Raw genomic sequence first — 17,496 nt, 5'->3', positions numbered from 1 at the left:
TGAGCCACGCCAGCCGGGCCATATTTTTAAACATTTAGTAACTACCTTTCCAATCAGAAAGTGGGTTAAATATTTGATATGACCAGCAGTGGGTGTTCACTGCACCTCTTCATGAAGTTTAACACCAAGTTCTTACTCCCCTACTTTGTAGGGCAATGAAATGGGGCATGGTAAGAGGCATTAAAGAGCATCTTCCATCTAAAACAAACCTTGCAACTCCTGCATATCTCAACTTTTAAATTATGTTTTGTAGTTAGTGATTGGAAGAATCTTGCATTTTCCTTGGACAAAGAGCTTTTCCATCTCCTATTGCTTTTGGTTGGTTGGTTGCCCAAAGATACTGACCTTAGCATTGTAAAACTGAAGTTTCATTCCAATTTTTCTGTCATTAAACATAATAATACTAGAGGTCCAGTGCACAGATTCATGCACCGGTGGGGTCCCTTGGCCTGGCCTGTGCCTTCTCACAATCTGGGACCCTCGGGGGATGTCGATTGCCAGTTTCGGCCCAATCTCGGCAGGCCAGACAGAGTGACCCCACTGGTGCACGAATCTGTGCACCAGGCCTCTAGTATGCATATCTTTGGTTACTCTCTTCCCACGCTACCCCCTGAGATTCATCAGTCTGTTCCATGTTCCCATGCCTGTGCATTGAGCATCTGCCCCCTGGTGGTCAGTGCGCATCATAGCTACCAAATGGTTGAACAGTCGCTTAGGCTCATGTATGTGTGTGTGTGTGTGTGTGTGTGTGTGTGTGTATGTACCCGATGCACGAAGATTCGTGCAAGAATGGGCCTTCCTTCCCCTGGCTGCTGGCACCGCCTTTGCTCTGGCCGGAGCCACCTTTCTGCCATTACCACACTGCCCAGAGGCCCAGAGCAGCTGAGGTGGTGCAGAACGCCTGCGTTGTCACCACAGCAACAACGCAAGTGTCCTGCCTCGCCCCTGGCCGCTCAGTGCCTGCGTATGCAAATTAACCTTCCATCTTTGTTGGGTTAATTTGCATACTCCTGATTGGCTGGTGGGTGTCACGAAGGTATGGTCAATTAGCATGTTACTCTTTTATTAGGTAGATATTTAATATATCCTCAAAGGTATACAGAATTTCACATTTGCTAGAATGCAAGTTCCACTGTTCTCTGAGTTATCCCCAGTGTCTAAAGCAATGCATTGTACATAGTAGGCATTCAATAAAAATAGTTCCTATTCCTTGCCGAAACCGGTTTGGCTCAGTGGATAGAGCATAGGCCTGCAGACTGAAGGGTCCCGGGTTTGATTCCGGTCAAGGGCATATACCTTGGTTGCGGGCACATCCCCAGTGGGAGGTGTGCAGGAGGCAGCTGATCGATGTTTCTCTCTCATTGATGTTTCTAGCTCTCTATTCCCTCTCCCTTCCTCTCTGTAAAATATCAATAAAATATATTAAAAAAAAATAGTTCCTATTCCTGGTGTGAATTAACATGAGTACCAATCACAAGTTTAAGAAAAAAACAGCACAGCCCTAACCGGTTTGGTTCAGTGGATAGAGCGTCAGCCTGTGGACTGAAGGGTCCCAGGTTTGATTCCGGTCAAGGGCATGTACCTTGGTTGCGGGCACATCACCAGTAGGAGGTGTGCAAGAGGCAGCTGATCGATGTTTCTCTCCCATCGATGTTTCTAACTCTCTATCCTTCTCCCTTCCTCTCTGTAAAAATCAATAATATATATATATATATATATATATATATATATAGAGAGAGAGAGAGAGAGAGAGAGAGAGAGAGAGAGAGAGAGAGAGAGAGAGGAGAGAGAGAGAGAGAGAGAGAGAGAGAAAAAAAACAGCACAATAATCAGTTGAAACCACCTATACACCTATCATGGTGCAAGACTTTCCTAAAGAACTACCTACTCTCCTGAGTTATTCTTGAGCATTTCTTTCTATTTCTACTATGTATGTATGTATGTATGTATGTATATGCCCTTAAATAATCCATATCTTTTTGCAAGCTTTAACATATCATTGATATCACTGCATATATTCTTCAACTTCTTTGTCTGCTCAACTCTATTTGTAAGCTTCATCAACATTTGACACTTGCAATTTACCTAATTATTATTTTTTTAAAATATATTTTATTGATTTTTTACAGAGAGGAAAGGAGAGGTATAGAGAGTTAGAAACATCGATGAGAGAGAAACATCGATTCAGCTGCCTCTTGCACACTCCCTACTGGGGATGTGCCCGCAACCCAGGTACATGCCCTTGACCGGAATCGAACCTGGGACCCTTGAGTCCGCAGGCCGACGCTCTATCCACTGAGCCAAACCGGTTAGGCTAATTATTTTTCATTTCTGTATGGCATTTCATTGTAGATAATTTGGTATTTAGTCTGGAAAATGTGGAAATCATATGAGGCAGCAATTCCACTCCTAGGTATATACCCTAGAAAAGCCCGTGTACCCTAGGAGTTGTATACAATAATGTTCATAGTACTATGATGGCAAGCCATTGGAAAAGTAAATTATTTTCATACTAACTATTTGTTCGTTTACACTCACATCAGTGGGGCATTTGGCTTCCAATTGTTCCATATCACCATTGAAAGGTTTTCTAATAGATGTGAAAAGGTTTTGACTTGCAGGCATCTTTTATTGTTTCCATTTTGTTGATCACTCCTGTTTCTGTCTGTGGATGACTTATTTACCCATTTTTCCTTTTTTAAAATTATGTAACTTTTTAAATTTATGAATTGTGTAATTCTTTAAAATATTCTGATTCTCAGTCCATTATGTGCAGTTATAAATATGTATATACACATATGTACGCTTTTTCTGAACTATGATAGTTTCAGATATTTCATCATGATTCTAATATTCTCCTACACTATTTATCACTCACAAAATTTAACCTTTACCTCATACTTACTAATATTACTGTAGTCCACAATGTATGTAATTATTTGCATCTCTTAAATATACAACCCAATCAAGACTCATAGTAGTTAGCTCTCATTTCTCTATTTTCCTTTAGTTTATTTATTTTTAAAATATATTTTATTGATTTTTTACAGAGAGGAAGGAAGAGGGATAGATAATTAGAAACATCGATCAGCTGCCTCTTGCACACCTCCTACTGGGGATGTGCCCGCAACCAAGTTACATGCCCTTGACCGGAATTGAACCTGGGACCTTTCAGTCCGCAGGCTGACCCTCTATCCACTGAGCCAAACCGGTTTTGGCAATTTTCCTTTAGTTTAGAATAATTCCTCCATTTTGTTTTTGTCTTTTGTGATATTGACATTTTTAAAAAGGAAAAGTTGCTTTGTATTTTCTCCTCAATTTTGATTTAGCTGATAATTTTCTCATCAATAGATTTAGGTCAAACATTTCTGGCAGGACTATTATTACATGGGTGATATGTGTTTCTCATGAGGAAGCTTAGGTGTTAGTTTGTCCCATTGGTGGTTTCCAAATAAATATTAGAATTAGCTTGCAAAGTTATATAAAAAAAACACCTTGCCAAGATTTTGATTGGAATTGATTTCTATTTAGAGATTAATAACATCTCTTTATTAGCTTTATTCCTAGATACCTTATATTTTTTGTGCCATCTAAGTCTTTTTCATTTAAAGATTTGTTTTTATGATATACTAGAAGCCCGGTGCATGAAAATTCATGCACTCGAGCGAGGGGGAGGTAGGGATCTCTAAGCCCAGCCTGCCCCCTCTCACAGTCTGGGAGCCCCTAGGGGTGGGAGGTGACCCCGCGATCAGGGGAAGGCGATGCCTCCATCAAACCTTTGCTGCTACTACTGCCAGCAGCACAAGCCTGGGCCGGCCCTGATTACCTGAGCCTCAGGTGGCCCTGGGCGGCTGGGCAGCCGCCATCCGAGGCTTGCCTGCACCTTAGGCCGGCCCTGGGCAGCTGGGGGGCTTAAGGAGACTGGGGGACTCCAGAGGCAGGTGCGCGGAGCGGCTGGACCCGCCTGGGGGGTGGGCCTGGTCGTCCCACACGCCTGCCACCCCGGCGGGGGTGGGGGGGGCTGAGGAGACTGTGTGCCACCATCTTTGAGGGCGTGGCAATTAGCATATTCCCTTCTTATTGGCTTTGGGCGCTGCCATCTTTGTGAGGGTATGACAGTCAATTAGCATATTGCCTCTTTATTAGGATGGCACCTTTTAAAATATATTTTATTGATTTTTTACAGAGAGGAAGGGAGAGGGATAGAGAGTTAGAAACATCGATCAGCTGCCTCCTGCACACCTCCCACTGGGGATGTGCCCGCAACCAAGGTACATGCCCTTGACCAGAATCGAACCCGGGACCCTTCAGTCCGCAGGCCGACACTCTATCCACTGAGCCAAATCGGTTAGGGCGGATGGTACCTTTTTATTTATTTATTTTATTTTTTAAAAAATATATTTTATTGATATTTTACAGAGAGGAAGGGAGAGGGATAGAGAGCTAGAAACATCGATGAGAGAGAAACATGGATCAGCTGCCTCCTGTACACCTCCCACCAGGGATGTGCCCGCAACCAAGGTACATGCCCTTGACCGGAATTGAACCTGGGACCCTTCAGTCTGCAGGCCGACGCTCTATCCACTGAGCCAAACCAGTTTTGGCCAGCATTTCTTTTTTGTAAACTAAGTTTGTTTCATTCACATTGCTCAAAAGTTAAAAGATATATGAAATAGTGAAAGTCTTTTTCTAACTCCTGATCATAGCCATCCATTTCTTTCCCAGGGGCACCCAATATAACCAATTTCTTACATATTTTTCCCAGACTATTTTACACCAATTCAAGTAATTGTGTGCAGATATTGATATACATGGCATGTTACCATTAAATAAATGGTGGGGCTACTAACAGAAATAAAAGTCAGAGGGAGGTTTTATAATCTGATGTTTGTAATGACTATGACTTTCCCAAACACTCTGGAAAAAGCAAATTATTTAAAAAAATTCCCAACTACACGGTAGTCATTTCCCTTCTTTATATTTTGCCACAAAAAGTCCATGTGCTTAGAAAAATAAAATCCGGTTCTTTAAAACCAGCTCAGTCCTCCCTTGTGAAGCTCTTCACTCTTCTTTCAGGGCGTACAGCACGTCACCCTGGCTGATGTTGAGCCGCACGCGAAGGAGCAGGTCATTCCTGCTGGGTTCCACGAGGAGGAGGCGGCAGGAGCCCAGGCGAGAGCACACTGCCATGGTCTCTGACATGGTGGGGTATGGGAGCCCCTCCATCCGGCACAGTTCCACGTGCTGCCTGTATACCTGGAAACAAAAAGCAAATCTGAGGTCAGCTGCCAGGAAGGTTAAGAGAGGAAAGGCAGTCCTGGGTCTGTATCTGATCATTTATTTCTTCTTTTAGGGAAATCAGATACTTCTTGACCAGGATATTTAATACCCTGGAAGGCATCAAAGGTTGTCACAATGGGGGCACAAATGAAGGCAGAATGCAGTACTACCTTCAGAATCAGGATAGCAGGTCTGAATCCTGGTTCTAGCAAATACCTAAATATGACGCCCTGGGCAAGTCATCTCGCTTTCTGAGCTTCAGTTTTATCTATTAAATGTATTATAATATCTCTTGAGTAATGGATATAAAATGTCTAGTACAGAAATTGTTACACAGACAGTCCTGGTATCCAGGGGCTGATGGACATTGTCATAATTCCAGTTAAGTTTTGCTATAAGGTATTTTCCTAAGCAGACACAGTGTGCAGGTACCAAGGCATGACCCTTGGAAAAGCACAGAGACAACACTGAATAAAGAGGCAAGAGGGTAGCTGGAAACATGGATTCCGACCTAAAGCCCCAAGTGGGCCAGGCAAGTCTGTAGTAGTTTCTGGGCAGTCTTCTAACTGTAAGTCCATCCCTCACCCCCACCCAAACCCCTAACCCCCACCAATACTGGGAGCTTGTCAGAAGCAGGGATATTAACCAATTCAGATTGGGATTCCTGGTTCACAGCACAGTTAATGGCATATTGTAGATGTTCAGGAAATGTTTACATACTAAAAATGAAAGTCATTCTGCAGAAGAGCTGTTTCAGGCTCTAGAAGGAGAATAATGGGCAAAATATGACCAGCAACTAAATGTTTTAAAAAGAATGTAAAGAAGTAAAGGAAGAAGTAGCTGGAAGGGAAATCTTTTTCTGTATGTCTAAAACATGCTCATACACAGAGGTACACACTCCCAGGTACACACACACACACACACCTTTGCTAGTTCACCTTCTAAGGGAGCCATTGCCTGTGGACAGTGGTTTTAAGTAAACCACTAAGGCATGAGACCTCAGGCTTCCTTTTACAGATATAATTGAAATGATGCTCAAAGACGGTTTGGGTTGACCTTTGTGATTTTAAACATGGCTCATTCTGAAAGCCTCGGCCCCATTACACCATGTAAACTATATTAGGGCATTGATGTTTTAAAAAATATATTTTACTGATTTTTTTACAGAGAGGAAGGGAGAGGGATAGAGAGTTAGAAACATCAATGAGAGAGAAACATCGATCAGCTGCCTCCTGCACATCTACTGGGGATGTGCCTGCAACCAAGGTACATGCCCTTGACCGGAATCGAACCTGGGACCCTTGAGTCCGTAGGCCGACGCTCTATCCACTGAGCCAAACCGGTCAGGACAGGGGCATTGACTTTTGATTGTTCATCTTTGAACCTCCCATCCTAGAACGGTATCTGGCACATAGTAAACTTTCAATCTAATATGTAGAAACCAGTTGCTAAAGGTCTCCTCATGCAACTCAATAAATAAAAATATCACATAAAAATAGGTGCTGGTTTGATATTCCTTAGCATTACCAGATTACCACAAAATAGAGACAAACTATTACACAATTGAAATTCCCACATATTTTAACGGCACCAGACCAAAATCTAGACGGATTTTTAAAAAGGAGATTGACCACCTGTTGAAATGTTGCTTCCTCCAGTCCTGATCGACGGAATTCCGCAAGGATCGCTCTCAGGAAGCTCTGTTCCATAACAGAGGAATTTCTTAAAGAAAAATGAAGACATGAATTCTCGGTGTCTTCACCGAGGGGAAAGCTGAATAAAGCTTTCCTGCCTTTTTAGAGACAGGAAAAAACTGGGGACTAACTACTTCCTCCTATATTATTTGGTAAGGGGTCCTCCTACCCTCCCAGAGACTTAAAATGATACAATAAATGCCACTTTGGAAGTAAGGAAACACAGAAACTACATCTAGAAAGGTACCAGCACCCCGACTATGCCCCTTAAGGAAAAGGACAGCGTCTTCGGCAAATGCAGAAAAACAAGCTTCCGTGGCCTCCCCAGACCGTGGCCCTCTCCAGGTGGTCTTTCCAAGAAGGTTCAAGGTCAGGAAGCAGAAGCATCTTACTTGATGGCAGTGATGTACGCTGATGAGAACATCTCATCTACTGCTTTCAGCAAGTGGGCCACGGTGACCTGGCCAGGGGAGCCGGGCTTCTGGCAGGATTCACAGATCTCGGTGGCACGCCTGCAGATGTCCAGGCAGCGTCGTGCATCTCCAGAGAGGGCTGCTACCTACAAGAGGGATCATTGTATTCCTTGAGGTTCCCTTGCCATACCAACCAACAGATTTTGTGTTCAGCTAAAAAAAGGAAGCCATTGTTGAGAATGGACTTAAGCCTGAAGTTAAGTCCTAGTTGAGAACTGGAGGAAGCCCAGATATAGGTTATCACAGGCACGTGCAGGTTAACAATGGGGATACGCTCTGAGAAATGCTTCCTGAGGCGATTTCATTGCTGTGCAAATATCTGAGTGCACTTACACAAACCTACATGGTGTAGCCTTTTTATAAGTAGAAAGAATACACCTAAAATAATGATGAATAGTATAGTAACAGTCCTTTATTATCATTATCAAGTATTGTGTACTGTACATAACTTTATAATTTTATGTGCTGTGCATTCATACAACTCATAGCACAGGTTTGTTTACAGCAGTATCAACACAAACACCTGAGCAATGTGTTATGCTACGACATTACAATGGCTCTAGCAAATACCTAAATATGGGATTTTTCAGCTCCATGGGTCCACTGTTGTATATGCAGTCCTTCATTGGCCAAAATGTCACCATGCAGCACATAACTTTTACTGTGACTGGGACTCCTCCCTGAGTCGAGACCATTGTCTTGGTTTTACAAATAACTCCAAAGTAGGGAGGGCAGAAATCCATAGCTTTATTTAATACTAGAGGCCTGCTGCACAAAATCCGTGCAGGGGAGGGGGCGGTCCCTCAGCCCAGCCTGCACCCTCTCGCAATCCAGGATCGCTGGTTCCTAACCGCTCACCTGCCTGCCTGCCTGATCGCCCCTAACGACTCTGCCTGCCTCCCTGATCACCCTAACCCCTCTGCCTGCCTGCCTGATTGCCCCTAACCACTCTGCCTGCCTGCCTGCCCCTAACCACTCTGCCTGCCTGCCTGCCCCTAACCACTCTGCCTGCCTGCCTGCCCCTAACCATTCTGCCTGCCTGCCTGATCGCCCCTAACCATTCTGCCTGCCTGCCTGATCGCCCCTAACCATTCTGCCTGCCTGCCTCATCTCCCCTAACCACTCTGCCTGCCTGCCTCTTCTCCCCTAACCACTTGCCTGCCTGCCTGATCACCCCTATGTACCTTTGCCTGCCTGATCGCCCCTAACTGCCTCTGCCTTGCCCCCTGCTGCCGCAGCTTCATCTATCCGTCCAGAATGATGTCTGGAAGGTGTTTGGCTGTCCAGTCTAATTAGCATATTACGCTTTTATTATTATAGATAAGAAATATTACTGATGATTACCTTTATTCTAAGAAAATTCAAATGGGAGCAGATCACCTAGAGATGGAAATAATGACTGATGAGGCCTTGTGCCTCTCTTTTGGGAAAGTGACAGCATCTTCAATTATTTAAGGGGTATTTGTGGACCCTGCTATTGTTCCTGGAAGTTTAATATAGGGTAAAGGGTGAGAATAAATGCCGAATAGGCAAAGGGTAGGCTTTGTCTGTTGGCTCAGAGCTCCATCTATGCTTTCCTGTAGTTCAGTGGAAACCGCGTTTCCTAGATGCCCTGGCAGCTAACTTCTCACTGCGGAGCATGGACGCAGTGGAGAAGCTCCACTCTCTGCTCCTCACTGGGCTCAGCAGGGGCAGGGGCAGGGGCAGGGGCACGGGCAGTGCAGTCCGCAGGCTGCTGTCTTCCTTGGCAGCATCGTTCCAATGGCAGCAGCAAGTTCTCAGCAGCCTCAGCAGGTCATGGTCTGGCTCCTTCATCCATGAGAGTGAGAATGGCTTCCTGTAGCTATTAATCTCTAACTTCACTTTTTCTCTCTCACTCTCTTCTAGACTTTCCTTTCCAACCCTTTGGTAACCAATTCCCAATATTAAATTCTATCTGTTTGAAATACCTAGGGGGGCTCTATTTCTCTACTGATGCAGGTGAACCTACAAGCATCTCTCTGGCTCTCCTGACCCCAGAACCTAACACAGTGAGTAGCCAGTTCTGAGCAGGTGTTGCAGACATGTGCTGCTGCTATAGGTGTTCAGAGTTCACAGCATCCCAGGCAAGACACTAGAAATACATTTATAATTCTTTTTAAGTGCCAAAATACGGTGGATGTGTGGTTTCTTGTGTTCAGCTTGAGGGAGATATTTAACCCACTTTATTCTTCAGCAGCCTCAGAGAAGTCTTAGTGTAGTGGTCGGCAAACTCACTAGTCAACAGAGTGGCAAACCGCGGCTCGAGAGCCGCAGTTTGCCGACCACTGTCTTAGTGGAATCTCATTTGGCATTCTCCCAGTGAGCCTGGAGGACGTAAACGAGGCCTGTGGCCTGTGAGCCCCAAGTTTGACATGCTTGAATGTAGTCCAAATTTTATACCTACCATGGGGTGTGCACCTTGCTAGACACTGACAGGCCAGCAGAGGACATTTGGCTTGAACGGACTAGAAAGTCCTGAACGAGAAAGTGGCCTCAGCCTCATTTCGTGGAACAGCCAGCGGTCATCCTATCTGGCTCAACAGGAGGCAGCCGCACGGAGGGTGAGATAGCAGGCCAAGGATAACAACGGCCGCTTATAGCCCACAGCCTCAACAGCCAGCACTGATCGGTCTGAAGGACAACGAACTCCATTGCCCAGCCTCCACCCCTTGAGGTTTTTGTGCATAAAATTCAACCCCAGGGACAGCAGAGGCTGAGTCCTGAGCTTCCCCGGTTGTGGCTCCACACCCCCATTCCCTCTAGTAAACTCCCCTCTTGCTGACTGTGTCTATTTCCTTGAGCGACTCCAATCTTACAGGCACCTTATAGACATGGTTGAATTTCATTCTCACAATGACCCTATGAGGTAGCTAGTATTATTACCATTTTTCAGAGAAGTAAACTGAGGCTCAGGAAGTTTTGAAGTAACTTTCCTATAACCTTCCACATGCCTATTAAGTGTTAGAGCCAGAATTCAAAGCAGGTTTGTCTATTTAACTATTCAGCCCTTTTCATTATACAAAGCTGTCTGCTCCCTGAATCAATTAATTTTCGTTTTGATTGATTAAGCCCACCATAGTCATAGCCCCCTATCAGTTATACAATAAGATTTCAGGAAATTTTCAAAACTTCGTTTCTACTTTTGTATTTGTTTTTACAAGATTTCCTAAATTTCTCATTATTCCCAGAGCACCCAGCACAGGACCTTACACCAACAGGGGCTCAGCAAAGAATTGCCGCCTGTTTTGTAGGTACAGCTAGGAGCTCCTGAGGGTGACTTACCTTCCTGGCAACAAGCTGGATGGCATCATCCTCAAAGGCCTTTAGATTTTTTAGTCGGGACATTAGGATCTGCTGCAGCTGCCTGTAGGTGTAAGGCTGGAAGGACATCCTCGTGAAACCCTGGGGAGCCAAGATGACAGAGCAACAAGTTCACTGATTGTCCTCTCTGATAGCCCTGGTGGAAAGTTACCCACCAGTCCCAAATCCATAGAACAGTTTGCAGTTTTCATGCTGGGACTCCCACTGCTTCCAGCTCTTCGTGACTGACAATGGCCAGTGGCATCTTGTAGGGCAGTAGTTCTCAACTCCTTTTCATTTAGTTTAAAATATCCTTTAATTCTGCCAGAATCATTGAGAAGTAGAGGAGCTCCGATGAGAGTGGACAGGAGGTTCTTCAGCTCTATGATGTGTACAGGCACTGCTCCTGGTCTCACTCGCCATGCTTATAAGTACCTGAGGTTCAGGCTGAACCAGGGGTCCACGAGGGCACATACTACATCTGACTTGCTCACTGCTACGCTCTAGCCATCTAACACTGCCTGGCAAGGGTAAGTGCTTAAAATACATTTTAAAAATAATTAAACCTCCAGGGCTCTGCAGCTTAACAGTACACAGGCAGCAGAACATCAAGATATGTTTGCAGCAAATCATGCAATGGTGACAGTTTAATTCCAACTTAAAATGAGAAGAATTTTAGAAACCACATTTCGTACTTTTCCCATTTATTTGTGTCCTATGTATTCATTTTTGCAGGACTCCTTAGCACAGCTTCTGGATCTGTAAGAACAACGTGAGGACGGCCCCAGGACCTACCAGTCGGCTTGACACGCGGTTCATCATGATGCGCTCTGGCAGGTCCATGGTGTTGGCAATGGTCAGGACCACAAGCCGGGCCTCCTTGTGAGTGGGCCAGTCAAAGAGATTGTACATTACATCTTGTTTCGGAGTCCACAGAAGGTCGAGCTGTCAGGGAAATGGAGAGAGATGCAGGGTCAACCACACAGAGACCGCGCCAGGGCCCAGAGTGAAGACCTGTCACCACTGTTTTAGCTGCATGCGCTTCTCAGGGCACATCAGCAGAGCAGCAAGGAAGTCAGTAGACACGTGCCACTTGCCACGAGAGAACAGTCTCAGATGAAGGAAGGAGCTCAACTTCCCTCCTGCCAGTACTTGCTCCCAAAACATCTCGGTCAACAACCACGCGGCTTCTTTCCCAGTCCTCTGTGGGCACCTCCTTACCTCATCCACAAGCAGCACGGTGGTTTCCTGAGAGGACCCGTGGGTGCGAAAGCGCTTTGCCAGCAGTTCAGCTGCATGGTTAGCTGTTGCCTTTTGGCCTGTCATCTTCTGCATTGGGGGAAAACAGGTAGGGTGAACTCTAAGGACGCACTCCCTTGGGCTTAAAGTTAAATCTGCAAACAGAGGAAGCTATTTAGTCTGAAGGTTTCAGGATCCTAAACTCTTTGCCTTCTACCCTACACACAGAAGGCACCAAAACTGAAGATAAAGAACGTCTGTGTGATTGAAATGCAAATGAACCACAAAGTAGTCCCAGAAGCCCCTCCATAATCATTACTTCCCGACTCTATAACTGGACGTTATCTGTTACAAGAGAACAGCTAATGAACCAAGAGTGAGGTGCAAACTCGCGCCTACCTCCAACCCCTTTCTAGTCTGCCACACTGCCTCCTGTGCGCAAATGGTTTTCATGATGATAGTAAATACTGGTTTCCAACAATTCATGAGGAGCTCCTATGTAAGGTCCCTGTGGGTAGGAATTCTGCCTTTGCTCTTGCTATCTCTACTCAAAGGGCAATGCCTGGCATGTTGAAAATATGGAACATGCACAAAATTAAGTAAACCTTTTTCTTTTCATGTGCCAAGAAACTGTATTTTCCAAAAAGCCCAAACTGCTTTGCTTACCTTCAAGATTTGCACGTAGACTTGGTGGGGCTCTGTCAGTTTCATGCCATTGACTTCAATGTATTGAAAGGGAGGAACATCATTTGCTTGGGCCGCCTGCTGTAGGCAGTGTATTACCTCGTGTACAGTGGCAGTCTTCCCGGTCCCAGGTACCCCAGAGATATACATGCACCTAGGCAGGAAGGGACGGCGTGAGGGTTAGGTCTGTGCCAGCTGCCTCACCAGTTAGGAGTGAGCAAATGTGTGCTGAAGGAAGGACCAAGAGCCCTGAAATGTGGAGGTGGGGGCAGTGAGGACCATCCTTGGAAGCTGATTAGAGCAGGGCCTGTTTCTATAGAATCATTCATTCCACAAGCAATGCCAGTGTCATTTTTCTTTGAAAAACAGAATTCCCATTCCTACAGAATAACTTTGACAACAGAAAGCTGCTTTAGAAGCTTTAGGCTTTTGCCTGTTCTCCTGACACTGGGGAAAGACCATCTGGTTAATCTGACACCTGAGGGGTGTACCAGCAGGAGCCTTCTTCCCCGACCATCCTACCGGGCTCAGCATGACTCACCCTCCCGTATGATCAAGGAGTTTGCTTTCCACAAAGTTGTAGATATCTTGGAATTCCTTTTCCCGACAGGGAAGAGAGTCAGGTACAGCAGAAACATGCAGACTAAGTAAGGGAAAAGGAAGATTTTAGAAGTATTCCACCATCCACTCAATAACTGAAAGGCTTATCTATAGTTTCTATATAAAACCTTAATCACAAACCCAAGGGAATGTCTTCATTCTCAAATCTCTTCATGTAGTTGCATAATCCCTTTCTCCCTGCAAATCACCAACTCAGTGGTGCTAACCAAAGGTACACGTCACCTGGGAAGCTTTCCCCAAATTACATTGCTGAACCTCATCCCGCAAGAGATTCTGATTCGGTTGATTTCTGGAAGGATATAGGCTTGTATATATATATGTATATTTTTAATATTTTTTATTGATATTTTACAGAGAGGAAGGGAGAAGGATAGAGAGCTAGAAACATCGATGAGAGAGGAACATCGATCAGCTGCCTCCTGCACACCTCCCACTGGGGATGTGCCCGCAACCCAGGTACATGCCCTTGACCGGAATCGAACCCGGGACCCCTTAGTCCGCAGGCCAACGCTCTATCCACCGAGCAAACCGGTTTCAGCCAAGGCTTGTATATTTTTTAAAAATCCCAACACAGTTCTAAAGAGTACGGCCCCTGAGAAGTAGCGTCCTGACTAATCACCTCCATCCCTGAGAAAAGGATGGCAGTAGACAGGAAGGTTACTCCTAGAACCGGTCTGCATTAGCTGACCCAGACACTATTGGAGAGGTTTCTTCTCTCTGAACACACACGTTCATTTTACTCTATTATTACTCCTGTTTCATGTGAATGAAAGCAGAGGCCCATCTCTTTCTATCTGAAAGGGGCCCATGAGCAGTGTTACCTTAGCCGAGCCTCCTCTAGCACGCTGGCAGGCCCCCGGGCAGCCAGGTTTCGGCTGCGGATCTGGGGAGTGGCAGAATGTGGCATTCTAGGCTTGGGCTGTGTTCAGAAAAAGAGAGAACATATTTCAGAAAAACACCACACACACACACACACACACACACACACACACAACCCAACAACAAAGCAAAACACCATTCAGGACACATTAGCAGATCTGATTCCTGATGACTTGCTAAAAAGAAGAGAGGTGGTGAATTCCTTAGTTCTTTTATGTATAAAATACCATGATTCTCTCTCTCTCTCCTCACATCACACATACACTTTTTTCATAGTCCAAACACACTTTCTTTTTTTCCAATTTACACACAGTATTAGGATTTGAAAACAGTGGCAATATGGGGAAAGAATAAATGAAAGTATGGATTAAATACTATTTAAAAGTAAAATATTGCTTTCAAGGAAAGGTAAGAAATTATGAAGAGCCCTAACCAGTTTAGCTCAGTGGATAGAGAGTTGGCCTGCGGACTGAAAGGTCCCAGGTTCGATTCCGGTCATGGGCATGTACCTTGGTTGCGGGCACATCCCCAGTAGTAGGTGTGCAGGAGGCAGCTGATCGATGTTTCTCTCTCATCAATGTTTCTAACTCTCTATCCCTCTCCCTTGCTCTCTGCAAAAAAGCAATAAAATATATATTAAAAAAAAAAAAGAAATTATGAAGAAATCCTAACTACCCTGCCCAAACATAGGGTTGAGTGGGAGGCATAAACTGGGTTTGATTCAGAGGATCCTCCTATAGATCGGTTTGAAAACATGGTTAGACCTTGTTTACCGGTTTAACACCTATTAACTTTGGAGAAAACAGGAAAGGAGTAAGAAAACCTTGCTCAGAATGTATCAAAATGTCACCCCAATCAATTTAATTAATAAATAAAAAGAAGGTTATCAAAAATTTGGTATATTTCTGATCTTTTTTATTATGCTAAAGATGCCCTCATATACCCTATAGCTCTTCTACTTGGTGGGACCCAGGAGTTGCAATCAAACCAGAAGGTAGGTGAGCTATTTGCATAAAAAAGAATTCCAGGTAAGATCGCCTCAAGTCTAAAAGTTATCTATTGGATTTCTTTCCATAGAGGTGTTCCAAAGAATATTCTCCACAAAAAAATTTAACTGGCCAGAGACTCCTGCTCTAAAGCTTTCTCTGAAGGTCGCAATAACATTAATACACATCTGAACATGGGAAGACTGTTAAAGTTCCATCGGAAGCAGGAGAGACATCCATTATTCTCTTCCAGTTACACAATTCATTACCAATACCTGAGTAGCACTCCCTGTTTCTCAGGTGTATCAAGTGACACTGTCACCGGACAAGAGACGGGACCCTGAGCAGGTCTGCCTAGAACCAGCCAGTAGTGTGTGGGTTCTTGACTTTGTGCAGGAAAAATTTCACCAGGTGACTATGAGGGTATATTTATTAAATCCGGGGACAGTAAAACAAGGAAGGGTTTAGCAAAGTAGAAGCAACAGAAGAGCCTAGGCTGGGCTGCCTTAGCTCTCTGCGAAGTCAGAGAAAAGGGGACCTTAGAGACAGGCTCGGGGGTTAGACTGGGACAGCTGCCACTGCCCATTGCTCCCCTGGTTGCAAGTCTCATGGGGCCCCTTCGAGTGTCACAGATGTGGGAGAACAGGAGGAAGGAAATGGCGCAGGTTGCTCCCCAGAGGGAGAACGTGTGCTGGGTATCTCTCTCTTGCAGGCAGGAATCAGGGGAGGTCTCGGCAGAATAGTCATTAGTTCTCCAGGTGTGCCCTTTCAAGGTCGTGATCTCTATTGATTGGTAGGTGCCAGGGCAAGGATCATTAGTTATTGCAGCTGGTCCTGGCATTGCCTACCTGGTTTTGCTGCTTTTCTGGGCCTGGAGCTTAAATACAACTTAGGCCTAGACATGATCTCTAGGCAGGTGACCTTCTGTATCTGGCTATAAATTGCTGGGCCAGTTTGTTCAGCTATCTGTCTCAATTTCTATATTCCACTTGTCCTGGCTTACTGGCCTGTCTCCGAGCAAAGCTGACAACATGGCTCAGCAGCCCTGATTCAATACCCACTGAGCACTGATTACACACAAAGCACTCTACTGGGTTTTGTGGGAAATGCAACGATCAAGTGCCAGTTCTTGTCCTTCCCTCTGGAAGTTTGGCTCTTGGCCATTTGGTTTTGTATTTTAAAGGGAACTCAAAAAATGACTATCTACTGCATGGGTGGGGAACGTCCAGCTGGCAGGCCATAGAAGGCCCAGGAAATCATTTGGTCTGGCCCTGCCAAGGCATTAGGGGTGGGTTAATTAAATGTTTGACCAAATATAGCAGGCTAGTTTTTTTTTTTTTTTTTTTAATATACTTTATTGATATTTTACAGAGAGGAAGAGAGAGGGATAGAGAGCTAGAAACATCGATGAGAGAGAATCATCGATCAGCTGCCTCCTGCACACCCCCCACTGGGGATGTGCCCGCAACCAAGGTACATGCCCTTGACCGGAATCGAACCCGGGACCCTTCAGTCCGCAGGCCGACGCTCTATCCACTGAGCCAAACCGGTTTCGGCAAGCAGGCTAGTTTTTAAGTTCATAATTGTGTATAGCCTTCGAATGATGTTATAAATATCCAAATGGCCCTTGGTAGGAAAAAGGTTCCTCACCCCCAATACTGGATTCATTTTCAGCCCTATAGCAGACCTATACTCAGAACCCAGCTATTACTAATAGTAGTGTGATCTCAGCCACCACATTTTAAATTGAGAGGGATGCTTCATGGAAAATAAAGCTAAAAGAACCTACGGTTTTCTTTGGTGTCTTGGAGGGGGTGTGTAAGGATGACTTCATGGAAGAGTGCGGGCTCCTGGACACACAACTGCGTATTCTCCGTGGAAGGGGTGGTGTCGAAGCCTCTTCCTCCTCACTGTCCGAGTCTGCAATCTCTGCTGCGGGCAGAAATTCTTCCTCTTCTCTGTCATTTTTGCGATCATCTAAAAACCTGAATGGTGGGACACATTTTCTGATATTCAGTGTTTGAAGTCTAAATCGGGGCACCCTAACAGGTTAGTATAGATTAGAGGTGTTGCAGTATCTGCTGTGGTGAGCAGTATAAGATGTGCTCCACTTGTTTGCTACTGAGGTACTCTGCTAAGGGCTTTATTTATATTATTTTGTGACCTGTATATTATTATTCCCATTTTCATGATGAAGAAACTGAGGCTTAGGAAGGTTATGTAACCTTCCCAAGGTTATACAGATAGTAAATGACAAAGCTCAGCTTCACATTCAAGAGTATCAGAATCAAAGTTCATGCTTGTAGGCATCCCTGTAAC

At 44.9% G+C, this 17,496-nt stretch overlaps 1 protein-coding gene across 1 annotated transcript in view; it reads right to left on the bottom strand.

Moving 5' to 3' along the window:
- Window positions 1-4,392: 4,392 nt before the first annotated feature.
- Window positions 4,393-17,496, bottom strand: part of ORC1 (origin recognition complex subunit 1) — a 29,273-nt gene continuing 16,169 nt past the window's right edge. Inside the window, exons 9-18 of the mRNA XM_080657223.1 lie at window positions 16,967-17,162; window positions 14,134-14,231; window positions 13,233-13,334; window positions 12,674-12,845; window positions 11,990-12,097; window positions 11,564-11,713; window positions 10,751-10,870; window positions 7,367-7,533; window positions 6,915-7,002; window positions 4,393-5,256 (exon numbers count right to left, since the gene is read on the bottom strand). Coding sequence (XP_080513349.1) covers window positions 5,062-5,256; window positions 6,915-7,002; window positions 7,367-7,533; window positions 10,751-10,870; window positions 11,564-11,713; window positions 11,990-12,097; window positions 12,674-12,845; window positions 13,233-13,334; window positions 14,134-14,231; window positions 16,967-17,162 — 1,396 coding nt within the window. The 3' untranslated portion in view covers window positions 4,393-5,061. The remainder of the gene's footprint in view (window positions 5,257-6,914; window positions 7,003-7,366; window positions 7,534-10,750; window positions 10,871-11,563; window positions 11,714-11,989; window positions 12,098-12,673; window positions 12,846-13,232; window positions 13,335-14,133; window positions 14,232-16,966; window positions 17,163-17,496) is intronic.

This window comes from Plecotus auritus, assembly GCF_963455305.1.
Source record: "Plecotus auritus genome assembly, chromosome: 2".
NCBI classification, from domain to species: domain Eukaryota; kingdom Metazoa; phylum Chordata; class Mammalia; order Chiroptera; family Vespertilionidae; genus Plecotus; species Plecotus auritus.
This window is presented reverse-complemented; position numbering and strand designations above follow the sequence as displayed.